The 14946-nt window shown below is 48.5% G+C and overlaps 4 protein-coding genes across 4 annotated transcripts, besides 1 other annotated feature; 3 read left to right on the top strand and 1 right to left on the bottom strand.

Moving 5' to 3' along the window:
- Positions 1-14946: part of a sequence feature (contig 1.45 1..83158(-1)) that runs on past the window's edge.
- ANIA_02617 (retropepsin-like aspartic protease) lies at positions 1333-2425 on the top strand (the record flags this gene model as incomplete). Its single annotated transcript, XM_655129.2, has 2 exons — positions 1333-1339; positions 1422-2425. 2 exons carry the CDS (start codon positions 1333-1335, stop codon positions 2186-2188), a joined length of 774 nt encoding a protein of 257 aa, XP_660221.1. The 3' UTR covers positions 2189-2425.
- Positions 3179-3941, top strand: ANIA_02618 (uncharacterized protein; the record flags this gene model as incomplete). The annotated part of the gene is made up of 3 exons (XM_655130.1): positions 3179-3181; positions 3297-3705; positions 3832-3941. The coding sequence occupies 3 exons, from the start codon at positions 3179-3181 to the stop codon at positions 3939-3941; spliced, it is 522 nt and encodes a 173-aa protein (XP_660222.1).
- Positions 6277-7491, top strand: ANIA_02619 (uncharacterized protein; the record flags this gene model as incomplete). The annotated part of the gene is made up of 3 exons (XM_655131.1): positions 6277-6712; positions 6902-7164; positions 7246-7491. 3 exons carry the CDS (start codon positions 6277-6279, stop codon positions 7489-7491), a joined length of 945 nt encoding a protein of 314 aa, XP_660223.1.
- ANIA_02620 (uncharacterized protein) lies at positions 7734-13061 on the bottom strand (the record flags this gene model as incomplete). The annotated part of the gene is made up of 14 exons (XM_655132.1): positions 7734-8092; positions 8149-8561; positions 8682-9376; positions 9651-9660; positions 9695-9707; positions 10111-10231; positions 10778-10783; positions 10999-11202; positions 11261-11392; positions 11452-12050; positions 12082-12323; positions 12374-12420; positions 12475-12555; positions 12978-13061. The coding sequence occupies 14 exons, from the start codon at positions 13059-13061 to the stop codon at positions 7734-7736; spliced, it is 3006 nt and encodes a 1001-aa protein (XP_660224.1).

Genomic DNA, 14946 nt, shown 5'->3' with positions numbered 1-14946 from the left:
TGGATTACAGTATGCCCCGACAGATGTCGGGGCATACTGTCCCCTTAACCGCCTGCCCCTAGGGGTCGAGCTCGCTTAGTCATCATTTAGTAAGCTAGGTATAGATAGGCGGCCACGTTGGCCATCCAATAATGACAATCGTCCATCCCTTTCCACAACATCCGTCCCTTTCCACATGACCACATTAAGTAGCCTGAGGCAGCCAGGCCGTTTGAACTCCTCACAACGCAAGAGCACGCAACCAATACCCCCAGAAAGCCCAGCATACAAAAGCAAGCATGAATGCTACAAGAAGAGGCGCAATATCTGTGGGTTGGCGACTCGGAGTTCTTGTGCCCGGTCCCAGCGCCCTGATGACTGATCGGCCAAGTACCCCTCAAGATTGGTAAAGGACGATGCAGAGTGGTTTGCACAGCCCTGACATTGATGGAGCAGGGAGGACGCCAGTTGACTCGTTGTCATAACATTAACGGTAATTATTCTCGAGAACACATGCTTTAAGTGGTGCTTCTCGAATCACTTCTGCCAGTTGAACCTTTAGCACTCACTGGGAGGCTGTGCACAGATTTCTGAGCCCTTGGGCTACACTGATATTTGAGACCGGAAAATAACATTTTAGGCGAGTCTTAAAGGAGTGCAGGTCTCGTCCGAGGTGAAGGAAATAATATTTGGATGAGCGTGCTGAAGTTGGCCGCAGTACTTGCTAGTGGGCCCCCTCCCTCATAACGCTCATTGGCAACTCGGCGCTCGATTAATACAGGGCCCTCTGTTCATAGAAACTTCCGTCACTGCTCGGACTCATCATTCCTCAACCTTTCCTTCTTAAACATTAGCCCTTTATCATCCCTACTTTTGAATGACCCTACACCGGGCCACCCTGCAGACGAATATCTTACAACAAAGCTTTTCCAGACCCCTGGGATCTCAGCCTTGCATTGCCACACTAAGGAGAGCTATTAATTGCCAACGACCTAACGTCTGAGCCCGTTTCGTGACCGCCTCAGCGAGCATCATCGCCTCTCATCTGAATTCCTTCGCTGTCCAACACAAACGTAAGTGGACTATCTGGATCAGCACATTTCTTCGACAGAATACAGGTGGCTGGTGCGATCTATCTGAGCTATATTTATTACACTGGATCCTTTATCGAGAGGACGATGATCATAATTGAGTCTTTAGGTATTCACCACCGCTGTCGTGTTCCGAGCACTTGATACGATAACTCCATCACTTCACCCAACCTTTTCCCCTCCTCCCGCCGCTTCAGATTGCGAGGGCTCAGAGTTGGCGGAAGATTGGAATTTGTGAAGGAAAGGTTGACTAGCACAGGCCATGGCTCGTGAGTTACCCTGATATGATAACGTTAGGGAAGGAGCCCTCTTCTGCTTGCTGTAGTTGACTGACGGGTCAAGTTGCCGCAGGGTGCAGCGAGAGTGTGTCGCGTGTGAGAGTCACCTACAAAGCTCTTCACAAGTTACCAAGTAATATTTGGAGCAAGTTAATGAAAGTGGTCCCTCGTCACTGGCGAGGCAATGGCTCAAACCCCCACCATAATGGTGCAGGCCAGATGCGCTCTAGGTATACGGCAGAAACTGGGTCTTGGGATAGTGTCCGTCGCGATGCGAGTCCTGTCAACAGAGATGCCGAGCCATTGGTTGGACTCACGAACTTGTCTATTGGATCCTCTCATCTGTCGGGCAGCAGCCCCATAGGGTTAGGGCACATCAAAGCACCTGAGCCTTCTTCTACGGCAAACCGCGGAAGCTTATATAAATCTTCGACGGATCGCGGGAACCTCACCAGAGCCCCTATCCTCGTGCAGCGTCCCGGGGGCAATCCTGATAACGCTATACAGATGGTCGCAACGGTGGACACCGGAAACGAAGGCCCCAATCTCATGGCTTTAAGGCACTTTAAAAGGCTCAACAAAGGTGGCAAAGTTGTTTTGGAACCTCTTGATGCCGAAATTGAGGGAATCGGTGGATCACGGGTCAAGGCTAAAGGGATGGTGCGAGGACTGAACTGGCAATTTAAGAACGGGTTCAAGACATATAAATCGGACTTCTGCGTAGTCGATATGCCTCGATATGACGTTTTGATCAGCTGGGGCACTATATGGAAGTACAAAATCTTGAAGCCGGGATCCGACTTGACTCACCACTTGGAACAAGCAGCGCTAAAGCAATAACGTGGCCAACAGTTCTGGTAGGGCTAATGCAGATTCTACAATAAGATGGACGAGTCATGACTTTGCATTAGTGAGAAGCGTTCGGCTGATTTTTTGGGTGCCGATGGAAAGAAATGCGTTACGCATAAAGGACAAGACCAGAAGGTGCGGGATTCTTATGTATCTGGCGAACTGCCATGGTGGATACTTTATTTGCCTGTATTATTTATTTGTCCACTTGGAATTGCAATCTAAATGATTTATTTTCATTGGCCGGCATACATAGCCTGGGCGCTTCAGTGTATCATCACTTTCGATCACACTAGACAATCTTGTTCATGCGAGTTCCACTTTCTGACACAGTACGCAAATCATGTTTCTTTTTCTGTTCCGCGCCAATTTTAACCCACCCCCTCCCTGTCTCCTCATTGCGTACCGGGCCGCTCCTTGGGGGGAAAGGTACCTATGGTGATGGTCAGAGAAACGCCTCATTTCACAGGTGGCTACGGTGATGGTTTCTATAGACCAGCTCCACCCGTTAGCCTTCAGGTGTCCCAGTAATGAGTCAAGGCACTCCTCCCGCAATAAACTGAGGTTCATCTGCGTTTCCCACCACTAATATCGTTTCCAGCGGCACCGAAGGGATGTCGAATTATTATCCCGATGGCGGTAGGGCTTTACGCCCACAGAGATCGATCACACACCACCGAGGATAGCCTTGTCGGGCACGACAGACCATCCCTGTTAGCATCAACCACACACGATATTGCACGAAGCAAACACGCTGTGATTGAAGTTGAGTGCTACCCTCCACACAACTGTACATACGCCCGATGCGGCTCAACAGAATTTGATACCCAACCGCTCTCTTAATGACAGATATGAAGGCCATCATTTGCTATTCTAGTCGGGTCGAGGACCATGTTTTGCTACAAAGAGCTCAGCGCGGTCCACATTGAGAAGCAGAACTTTTGACACTTGGGAAGGGTACAGCCTACAGTGGAGATCATCATGGTATGTCCGAAGTACTGCCTGCAGATATTGGGGAGCTTAGTAATGGCACCTACAAAACGAACTTGATCTGAATTGCTTGATGAGAACTTACTGACCTCAAACCTTCCCCTACCAGCAACGAGACAAAATCAAAATTAAGGCCAGGAACCCCGACGGTGGGAAAGAGGAAGCTTCACTCAACGCTGCCATCGACGACACCCTTGAGGGGAACATCATTGCGCGGCAGTGGTCAGAGCACCTCAACTTGGAAAATACCCCATTCCACTCGTTCACTACGCTTCGCGACTCTCATGACGTCTCATACACTGTCGACAGCATGGTGGAGTTGCTGTTAGGGCCGGCAAATGATGGGTGGACAGATGTCGCTCCTTTCTACGTTTCCAGCAGTGAGAGCGGATCTCTCTCTGGTGGATTCCAGGTCCTGCTCGGGAAGAGTTGGAAGGGAAAATTTAGGCTACCTAGCGATTCCGGACCGGAGCTTTACAAGGCAGCTCCTTCCGTTTACCATTACAAAGGCCGTGACGGTTAGTAGTGACCTCTCCTTGATTCACTGTAGTCTCTGTCGCCTCGGCGGTTTCCGGCGAGTGGATATGCATGTACAGTAGCGGCACATATATTAGAACCGTACATACTGATTGTATGAATTCTAGACAAAGAGAAACGACAGGCGGAAGCGCGAAAGCTTGAGGAGGAAAGACGGAAGATAGCGAAGCAGAATGACGCCGAATTCAACAAAATAAAGAAAGACAGAGCGGCTTAGAATAGGAGTTAGTGTCTTCGGTTCGTTGAGAGTCATTTTATTATATAATGGTCACCCAGATATTTAGTACAAGTACCAGTCTGCTGCATCAGAACGTGGCGAACATTGGGGATAATACAGATTTCGAAACCTTACTTGACTTTAAATACCTGAAGCATTTCGTGCCTTGAGGGTAAGAGGATGGCGAGGATGATTGCTATGACACCGCCTACCTCGTCCTTGACATCACAGAGGATGGGAAGGAGAGGTGGCTGCACGTACTCTGTCGCTCTCAGCCTTCTGTCAAATTCTGAGCTCACCCTCACCTCACCACCTTTAAGCCTCGCATCCTTCTGGTCACACACCCCTCCATTAGACATTAGAACCCTCTATGTGCCTTTCTGTCTTACCGCTGCCGCATCACCCACAAGGCTAATTTCTTGCCCCCACCCTTTTCCCACAAGACATTGCACGGCGAACCTGAGAAGGATCAAATCCCTGCCTTTAACCACCCCAACATGGCTTCGAACAGATGACTGCATATTTTGTCATTCAATCACACGCTTCTAAGTGTTGGTGTTGTTGCTTTTTCTGCTCTGCCCGCGAGCTACTCTGTCGGGCTGTTGGGCGCCTGATGCAATGTAATATTCCAAGCTAATCTACCAATTTGGCCACAATTAACGGCAATTCAATATACTCATTATTGAGGGGCTTCCTGCAGGGCAGACTCTTTTGCCCACTTTCATCGCAGCACCCTTCTACTGCAGCGAAACGAACGATCGATATACTCTGAACCTTTGCTGTTATCAAGAGCAGCTTATTTCAGCCGCACGAAAGGAGGCTCTTATGTTTTGTTTAATGGTGAGCACTCAGTCACCAATCGTGGAGCGGTATTTAAAGGACTTGTATTGATTCTTCCTTATTTTAGGCTGCGACTGTCTGGACGGAGTAGATACGAACTGACTAACTGACAATCCAGTAATTATCTCTATACGTACGGAAGTTTATCAAAATAGTGGTACTCAACCCTTTGACGCTTCTGCTTCTATTTCATCGTTCTTCTCACCATTTCTGTGAAAAGGCACTTTGCTAATTTATTGTTTTTTTTGCGCAAACTTCTTTAGATGCCTCTACTACGATTATGCAAGAATCTCGCTTGGGTTTTCGTGCCTTGGTGTCGCCACAACAAAAAGAGTGATGATGACTATCCCAATCACAATTATTTCGAAAGGTCAGATTACGCGCATGCATATAATGAGCGTGGCCACCAGAGGGTTAGGGAATCCCATGGGATAGACACTCACGACCTCTGTGTCCCATATATATATTCATCTCCCGATAGCCATGGTTCTATCCCGAGAGATCTCAACGCATGCGCAATTCTTGAGTTCAATACTAGCCCCACAACACCCATTCCGGAGCGCATATTCTCCTACCATACTATAGTCTACGACCAGGCGCGAGAGAGGAAGCTCTACAGGCGCGTTCTACTCGACTTCAACCCCAAGAGAAACATCGACGCAATCTCAGATGCGATCCAGCAAGACCTGGACCTCACCATGGAACCCTATTTCGGGTCGAAGGTGGAGATACCGAACGGGGATGTTGTGATGCCGCTTGGGATTGTTGACGTGACTTGGCAGATATACAAGGGAGTGAGGCCCTACCGGACGCAATTTGTGGTCATAAAGGATAGCCAGTTTGATATGCTACTCGGAAGAATGACCATCAAGGGATACGAATTCTGGAAGGAGGATAAGGATATCCGTGAAAGGCTACGATTACGACGTTAAGGGTGCTTATACTTGGATTTGCCTATTGTACCGCTTTCGTTTGTTATTGAACTCGCACGGTTTGAGATGTCTATACGAAGATGTGCCCTCCTAGGAGAGTGCGAAAATTTTGGAAGGATTTTCCTTTTGTCTATTCAATTCCGCCTAGAGAGTATCCGCTATACGCATTATGCTCTAGTAGGCTACCAGGCTAAGGCTCGAAAAAGGGGACAAGAGTATGACCATCAGGTTGAGCCCAAGCATGAACAGAGCATAGCCAGGCTCGAGAAAAGGCTTCAGGCCAGAAAATTGGTGCACCTACCCCACCGAATTACGGTAGACGAGAGCAAGCCCTAGAGGCTAAACTACTGCATGGAGCCATGCCAGCTGTCAAGGCTAGAAGACCAGGCATATTCTGCAGCATGTGCGGGAAGTAAGCCTTGGAGCTGCATCTCAAGATCATAGTACATTCCCCCCACTGTTCCTGTCCCATTCGTCCAGCACGAGAGTAGACCATATAAGAGTCGATCGAATTCCTGCCCAATCTACCTACCATGCATCAACGTACCATTCTACTCATCAAAATGGCCCAAATTCACACAGTAGATAACACAACATCCCCATACTCTTACCCCCTCAAGCAGATCCCTGCCAAATCAACCTGCATGCCCATCCCCATGCCCGCCCCGGACCTCCCCACAGAATCCCCATCTCCATCCCCATCATCAAAACCAAGAAACCCCGGCTACTCTGACCTAGCAAGCCTAATGTACAAAGATAAAGGCCTCTCGATATTCCGGTCCTTCCGACACCTGAATGCAAAGAACCTCCTCTACTACCAAGCCGAGATCGTAAACGCTGAAGCCGAGTTGCAAGAGATTATTGAAGACGACGCCACCTCGGGCGATACAGACCGCGAGAAGTTCGCGTCCTCAGTGAGGTACCTCAAGGACAGCCAGTTTCCGCCGTCCGAGCAGTGGAAAAAATTTATTGAGTTGAGAGGTTTGTTGGAGGCGTATAGTAAGTACCTATCTAGATATCTAGTATAAGCTAGGTACCTTACACCACCTATCTAGGGTAGTTAGTAGGTACCTACGCTCTGGTCCGCTCACATCCAGGCTCTCCTTTCCCAGCCTGGCAGCCGGGGCTACCTACCTAGGTCCGTGGGGGCACCGATTTAGTATACATCTTCTGACTTATGATACTTAGACGCCGCAGTTCTCCAATATGCCTCAATCCTGCAGCTGGCAGCACCGCACGAGAACGACCGGGAGTTACTGCGCTCGTGGCTCCGAGAGTGGGCGTTCTGCAAGACCGGCGCCGAGTTCGACCAGTGGTTTGGCGAGCGCGATGAGAATGCCGACGATCTGGTTACGCTGTTGGGGAGGTATGAGAATGTAGATCACTTTACGAAGTGGGTGATTCAGAGTGTCATTCCGGCTTTCCATGAGTGGGTGGGATGGAGGCGGACGGTATGTTTCGTCTCTATCTATGTCTTGGGATTGTGATGATTGCTCTGTCTGATTTAGAACTAATTGATTATATAAATATAGAACGACAGGGATATAGAGATGGGAATCGTTACGTATGACGATAAGAAGGTTAAGCGCGCGACAAGGATCGCGAGCACGATTACGTCGTCGGTTATACCAGCGAGTTCGATGATTGCACTTTATCTGATCAAGAATATGATTACACGGCTGATTATTATCATCATTTATAACATCGCCTTCTCTGTTATACTAGGGCTCCTGGCGAAGGCGCGGCGGGTCGAGGTGTTTGCGGCTTCGACGGCGTAGGTGAGCCCCGGGTCCTCCGTTGTTGTTCTCAAACTGACTTCGTCTGTCGGTAGATTTGCTGCTGTGCAAGTTGCATTTATAACGAATTTTCTTCCGGATTAAGTACGAGCGTAATTTTTAGTCGGGAAGTGTGATCATGTTCTAGAGCATTGGCGCTGAGCCAAGAGTCGGATTGAGTGGCGCCTCATGTGAACGGAATCGAGAGATACCGAAATTGATCATGACTTGCATTTTACTTGTGCTTATCTTAGATCTGCGTCTTCCTTCCTTATCTTGACGGGAGTCGAGTGGTCGCTGCTAAACCGTAAATCATGCTCATCGTCATCATCCGCAGCCACGGCAAAGTAATCGTCCCTTGTAGGCTGCAAGGAGAAAGGGCTATCCTCTCCTTCCCAGTCGGGGCGAATCTCACGCTGCTTACACTGATGCGTGGCATACCAGACCCAGGCGACCAAGGCAAGTGCTATTACGGAGATGAAGCTTGCAGCCAAGGGGACGAGGGACCAGCCGTGACCGGTAAGAAGCAGTCCGGTAATGACGTTCGTCCAGCCGAGCAGAAGAAATATGCGCCCAAGCCAACGTGAGAAGCCCATTGACGTCGCTGTATTCGTACAAAGACGACGTGGTGACGCCAGCCGAGAGCAATTTGAATGTTACTGCAAACAACCCCCGTAAGGCCAATGAAATGATGAAAGGAATCGATCTTATGTGCCCGAATGAGCCCTATAGCCCCACCAATCAAGACAAATAATGAAGCAAGAAGCTGTATTATCCAATGGTACTTGAAAGACATGGATGACCCTGACCACATTGCAACTAAACCGGCTGGGTAGAGAATCAGGAAAGCAGCACTCATGAGGAAGCCGTGGATGTGTACCGTCGGGTTCAACCATGACCATCCGCCAGGTATATCCGAGACACCGAGTGCTGTGATACCGGGCCGAATCGGGGGAATTGAAGGCGCGGAGTTGTCTTTGCTGGTAGAGCGTGCCATATCGACGTAGAATCGTCCCCAGCCACCATCCTCTGCATGATGCTCGTGCATTTTCAGGTGTACATCTTCGGTGTAACTGTTGCCACATCCCAATCATGGCCTGGATGATAGCCCGTGACCCAGGCGGTCGGTCGTCGGGCAGAATGACAAATGATATCACTAGCGAGCTTCAAAACAACACAACAATCAATCATACTTCATAACCCAATTGAACTTCGCAGAATTGCAACAGTAACTGTCAAATTCTTGGAAATTGTTCCACGCCCAGATCCAGGGTTGGGCTGCAGCATCTGCAGATATTGGGGCACCATGCCATTTCCCGCACGAATAACACATAATGGCTACCTTCGCGACAGAAACCGAGTCTCGTTTGGAGTCAAGTCTTTCGTCGTCAGTCTCGGTGGAGTTGACGGAAACCCAATCGGGTTGCAAGAGGCGAAGATCTGCCCCCTCCATATCGGCTTGAGAGACGAGCTTGGGCTGGTGGTGACCATCGATTGTCCGAAGGCTCACGGTCGGTGCTGCATGCTCTGAAGAAAAAGGATCGCCGTAGATTATGAACATCAAGGAGCCCGCCATCACTGAGCCGGTGCCGACTGCGGTCCACCCGAGCACTGAGCTTCTCGTAACCCGCATACACCTATACATATCGTGGCTTTCTGAAGAGGCATTGTAGTACGTGGTAATGCCCAAGCAAAAATCGACGGTAGCATCGGGTTTATCTTCATGGCCGAACCGGCAGTACTGGACAGGTTCGCCCGCGACCCAGGACGCGAGTGGGACAATTGCAATCACTGTGCGTAAAAATATTTCAGTTAATTGCCGCATGATACTATCAAAAGCAGCTCTGGCAAGAATGATGCGAACAGAAGCCGGAAGAAATCTAGATGCCTGTCCGAGGTCAGCAAGCATAACTATGCCACGAGATCTCTTTCTGCTACTACGCATCCGCCAATAAGAAAGCTTGTAAGGCAAATGATTAAGTCAGAACTATCTCCACGCGATAACGCCGGAGATAAGCAGGATACTAAAGTGGTAAGGATCACTGGTGGCATCATCTCCAACTCAGCCCCGCATCGCTTCATTTGAGCAAAAACACCCAAATTGTCATATAACACTCACTATCTGATATGGCTACCCTTCTGAGAAAGCCTTTGAAACTTACCCTGGTGCAGCTGGCATCAGGTTCGTTCTGCTCCGTATACTTACTAGCAATTGCGGGCTAACCAACGCGAGTCTATAGGCGCTAGGGTTGTCAACCCGCAGCGGCGCGGTGAGGGTCGCAAAATTGGCAGTCCGCGCGGGTTGTGGGTTTTAATAGGGGAACGCGTGCGGGTTTGCGGGCCAACCGCGCGGGTAGAAAAAATACATAAAAATTCACAAAAATTCACAAAACTGCATAAAATATCATAGATATGTATAATATTGTGAAAGTTGTGAAAATTATGTACTTCTATGTATTTTTAACCTGTGCAGTGGCCCGCAGATCTAGTAGTACAGGTTGCAGTGCAGTGCGGGTTACTTATCTAGAACCCGCAAACCCACGCGGGCAGATGTCTAACCCTGCAGGTTGTACCCAACCCGCACCGAGTGCACCCCTAATAGGCGCAGACAAAGCCGCTAACCTTGCCCACGCCCGTACAAAGGCCCTCGAGGCTGCAAAGACTGGAGCCGACTAATTGTAATTCCCGAACGCTTCAAGTGTCCTGTAACGGGTGTAGGCAGTATTATTTTCAACTGGCTGTCCTGTATAAACGAGTATCACAAGCTTAGAGAAAGAAACAAAAGATAGAAACGCAGATATCTTCCTCCTCCCTTTATCAACCTTTCTGACTTCCCGGACCTGTATGCCGACGGATCCCTTTTCCAAAGTTATGAGGACGGATCTCCTTTCCTAAGCTTCGAGGCCGCAATTTCCGAAGCTGTACACTGATGTTGCAGAAACCTTATTTAGAACCAGGTTGAGGGCATGGCCGACAACCAAGATCCAGGCCATAGCCTGTGACATGTCCCGGTTCAACTTTGACTCGGCGAACTATGCTTGCAATTATGCTTGAGTACCTCGCAATATAGAGGGAACATCTAGAAACTGGCATTGTCTATTACGTTGTTCAGGGATGGCTTTTTGCACAACGCTAACTTCCATCCGTACTGAGCGAATAAAGATGTCATATGAAAATATCGTATGACCGCTTATCGCGAGCATGGTACCTGGAATCGAATTGTTGGCCACCAGAAAAATTGTAAGGGGGCCTAATCTCTAACAGCTAAAGATCTGACTCCTCAACATACCGTGATCTATAGTAAGCAATAAAGAGATCTATAATCAACGAAATAGATATTCATTCATCATATGGCGTCCGATCCTTAGGAGGCCATGTTTGTGTAGTTGATACAGCTTCCTTATACTATTTCCCCTTTGAGCGTATCCGCCATGTTACAGATCTCGTGTACAAGATTCGTGCGATAAACCACTTTGACGGGTTATTTTAAACATCCCGCTTTTCACTTACCTTCGGCGAGTAACGAGGATCACTAGACTCAATACTCCAAAGCAAGTTATTTGTCCCTCCAGCCTGCTTTCTCGACCAGCACTTCCAAATCAGAATAACGATAATAGTGAGGGGAACAGTTATCACCCAGTATATCCATAGATATTTGTTCGTCGTGGGAGTACTGCCGGGATTGGTCGCAACCAGACCGGCACTAAAGAAGCTCTGAGCAGTGTTAGTTGCCAAAGGTACTGATGCAAGTGCGATCAACATGTTGTCATACCGCGATAAAAGTCCCGGGGAGGAAGAGCATGGTAAGCAGAGCAACAGCTCTCATATCTGAGCTATCCTGTTTTGTGGATGCGGCAACCTGGTAATTTAGACGGCTCTCGGCTTGGGATACCATGCTATATAGCTATGTAAATAGAGATTAGTAGACGGTATGTCCATCATAACATATAAATAGGGACATACAACCATGTTCTGGGCTTGAACCCTCTGTCGGTAGGAGCTAACCGCTTGTTTATGGCCTAGAGCCACACAACCAATGAACTGGAGCCATTCTGCAAGCTTCCTGCTGTTGTTTGGGTCTCTTGATAACTCAAACTCTGATCGCGACGAGTTGCTCAGGTCGATAAGAAAACCATGGAGCCTGCATTCAAAATCAATGAACTGTTCAAACCGTGAGAGGTCGTATGAAATGCCGTTAATGGTTTTAATCATGTCTCTGGGCATTCTGGCGCTACTAGGCTTGTATTGATAATAGTCTGTCTGACCAATCGCTTCCTCGAGGAACACGATGTTCCCCTCTTGGATCTTCTGGTAGCCTTCGATGCATTCGTTGTACATCTTGAGGAAAACCACAGGAAATACATTCATCGGTCGATTTGACTTTGCGAGCAATTTAGGAACCAAATCTCGAAAGTGGAAAAGGTGGGCGGGGAAAGCTGAGTGCAAAAAGCATGTTGTGAGGTTGTTTTCGATGTCGTGGAAGAGTGCTAGCAAGCACTTGATTGGCGTGGAGTGTGGTGTTTGAATCACCATTCCTGCCCTGGCTAGAATCGAAAAAATGCCTATACTATGGTGAAGAGCCGGTTATCATACCTTCTCCGTCCAGGCCCCCGGCCCCGTTCTCATGTCCAAATTTGGTAAAAATCCCAGACGAATATCCGGTCAGAATTGATAGTGGCCACGGGAGGTTTAAGAGTTTCGACAAATACTGAATAGTCTCATCTTCAAGGCCTAACCCATCTGTTGCGGGTTTGTTGATAACTCCCCCAAAAACGTCTTCAAAATTTCCCTCAGGATACTTGGCTCGACCGTCATGAGAGGCAGGGGATGTCATGCTAGTCGTGCCTGAGCAATAGAGTCAAGAATAGCACAGATCACGACTTACAGTAAGCGTACTTGGCCATAATCCTGCTCTGCTAGGTCTACTGTTGACTGTAGAGCAGGTTAATAACCAAGTCGGCATATGTTTAGGTTAAGGAGCCATACATTCTCGTCGAGCCAGTCTCTGACCTCATGCTCTAGAAGTTGGCCGCTGCGAGTACAATTGCTTGAGAACGAGCAGCAAATCTACAAGATGTCAGAGCAGGCCGTATAGTGTTGGGTGTAGTAAACAAAGTGCGTGCCTGAGGACGACAACACTCTAAAAACCATATGGAGGCTGTTTGGTCTAGCTCTGCACGAGAGAAGCGGCCTTCAATGTCAGATGCTCGACTCATTTCGAGCGTACTAAGAACGTGGTATACACTGTTTCGGGACGACTCTGCCGTTGTCTGATCTTTCCAGAAGGTATTCAGAAAGTGGTGGGAAACCACAAGGGGAAAATGACCAGGCGAGGGGAGACCATGGCGGTTGCAGCGAGCTCCGGCTTTCAACTGAGGCCAAAGGTGGCTATGTTGTACCGGTAGTGGGGCTAAGGAAGCGCCGAGTTGATCGTGACGGCAAAATCACAATCACAAGTAGACACCAGCAAAAGGCCAAGCACTACCCACATTTAAGGCGGTGGTCACTAGGAGCCGCCCTGGTAAACGAGAGACGACTAATTCCCAGCTGATTGACTGTTCAGTTCTGTACATTCTTGCTCAAGGTGTTGGTACTTCCATTCATAAATCAAAGGTAAGGCTGATGGCAAAGGACCTAGCCCCGCATGTTGGTTTAGAGCCCTCCCTTTCTCGCTGTACGGCTACATACACCCAATATCGCAGGTTTGATCTTGAGTTCGGCCACAATATGGTAGATGGATGAAGTAATGTATACATACACCTAGCTTTTGTCAATTTGTTTGCTTTTGCAATACTTTATGAAGCGATGCATGCTTGTTTATTGGATGGTACCCGGGACAGGACCAGAAATCTATCTAATGGTGACTAAGACAAGTGCTAAGCCACAAGCGGGGAGACCGCGACGGATCTGATCCTGGAAACCTCTGGCAGCACTGCCCCTCTACAACCTGTGCGGCAAACGGTTAAGCCTATGCATTACAGCCAAACACAGGAAAAAAATGCTGCGGAGAAGTAGACTTGGTTAAACCCACCCCACGAAACCCGCCCCAAACCGCCAAGAAATGGGTTGGGTTAGACCTTCTAATTATCCCTTGGGTTTTGGAACATTTTTGGCTGCCCCAGAGCCCGGCGGAGCAACCCGCTTGATTGCCAAGATATGTGATAGGTATACTACTGTATTTAGATTACATTTCCTTACTTTCAGGTAACCCACCCCAAAACCCGCGTGGGCGGATCAGCTAGCCCTGAAAACCCGCCCCAACCCGTGGTTTAACAAGTCTACGGAGAAGGCACCGGCGGGGACGAGGTCCAGTGGCATCCTTGAGGGAAGTGCCAATACAAACAAAGCGTCCTGCGTGAGCTCGAGTCAATGCAGAAGGAATCATACGTGAAAATCTGTCCATCCCCAGTGAGGCCATTCATGGGGCGGGAGCATGACGGCGCGGGCCCTCGCGATACCGCTACTGGTGTTGGATCGTCGGCCGGCCGCATGGTGGGCACGTTCTGGGGACCCGAAGTTGGGTACCCCGGAGCAAGCTATGATTTATTATCAACTTATCGGTAGAGCTACATAACATTGGCCCAAAGTCCATTTCCAATAACAAAGGTTGTCTGTTTTGGTTATCGCCATTTTTTCGTTAATGGTAATAATTTGTATAAACATTATGAATGAATAGCTATATGTTGATAATAAATACTTCCAACCATCTCCATTTTAGGTATCTATCATATTGTTATCCACCGCTCAAGATGCGACAGAGGGCGGCAATCAAGGAGGAGCCAGAATGCTCTCTGGATCGGCTATCTTTGTTCTCATGTTAAACGATTTCACCCCTGTGCCGTGACCAAAACGGTTATTTGCAGCTTGACACCACTATATGCTAATCAAACTGACTATCAGATACTGTTAGCCACCTTTGCTGGTGGCTACATTATTCAAGACATAGCATTCTGCGAGGCTCCCAGGCGGTTGTCTCTTGGAGAAAATTCCCATGTCCAGCTTCTGGCAAGTAACTAATTAACGGCGACCATCTTGCATAAGAGTCAGTCCTAAATGCAGATAGTCAAGATGGTGATCTATCTAGCTTCAGAAGCTATCGCTCGCCTCATCAGGCGTGATAAATCTCTTCTCAAATATGTACTGTAACACCGCAGGGTCTGCATATCTCTAAATATGCTGACCAAACTAGCTGGCACCTGTATAGTCTATTGATTCCGGATTGTTGTCGCCGTCAATTGTAAATGATGGTGGGGGTTCCGAGCACGTCGACGCAGGCGTAGGTAGGTCGACGATGGGGCAATCTTTGCAATGAAGATGTTCCGGTCCCCAGCGGCGCACGTACTATATTTTAAGTGGTGGAAACCAATGATTTGCAATTCAATTTCCATGGCAGGGTAACATCTGGCCCCCGGGGATTGATTCCTATGCCTGCTGCCACAGCTCGATAGGCATAGCTTA

This window comes from Aspergillus nidulans, chromosome VI, assembly GCF_000011425.1.
Source record: "Aspergillus nidulans FGSC A4 chromosome VI".
NCBI classification, from domain to species: domain Eukaryota; kingdom Fungi; phylum Ascomycota; class Eurotiomycetes; order Eurotiales; family Aspergillaceae; genus Aspergillus; species Aspergillus nidulans.
Note: the sequence above shows the minus strand (reverse complement) of the source record. Positions and strands in the feature narration are given on the sequence as shown.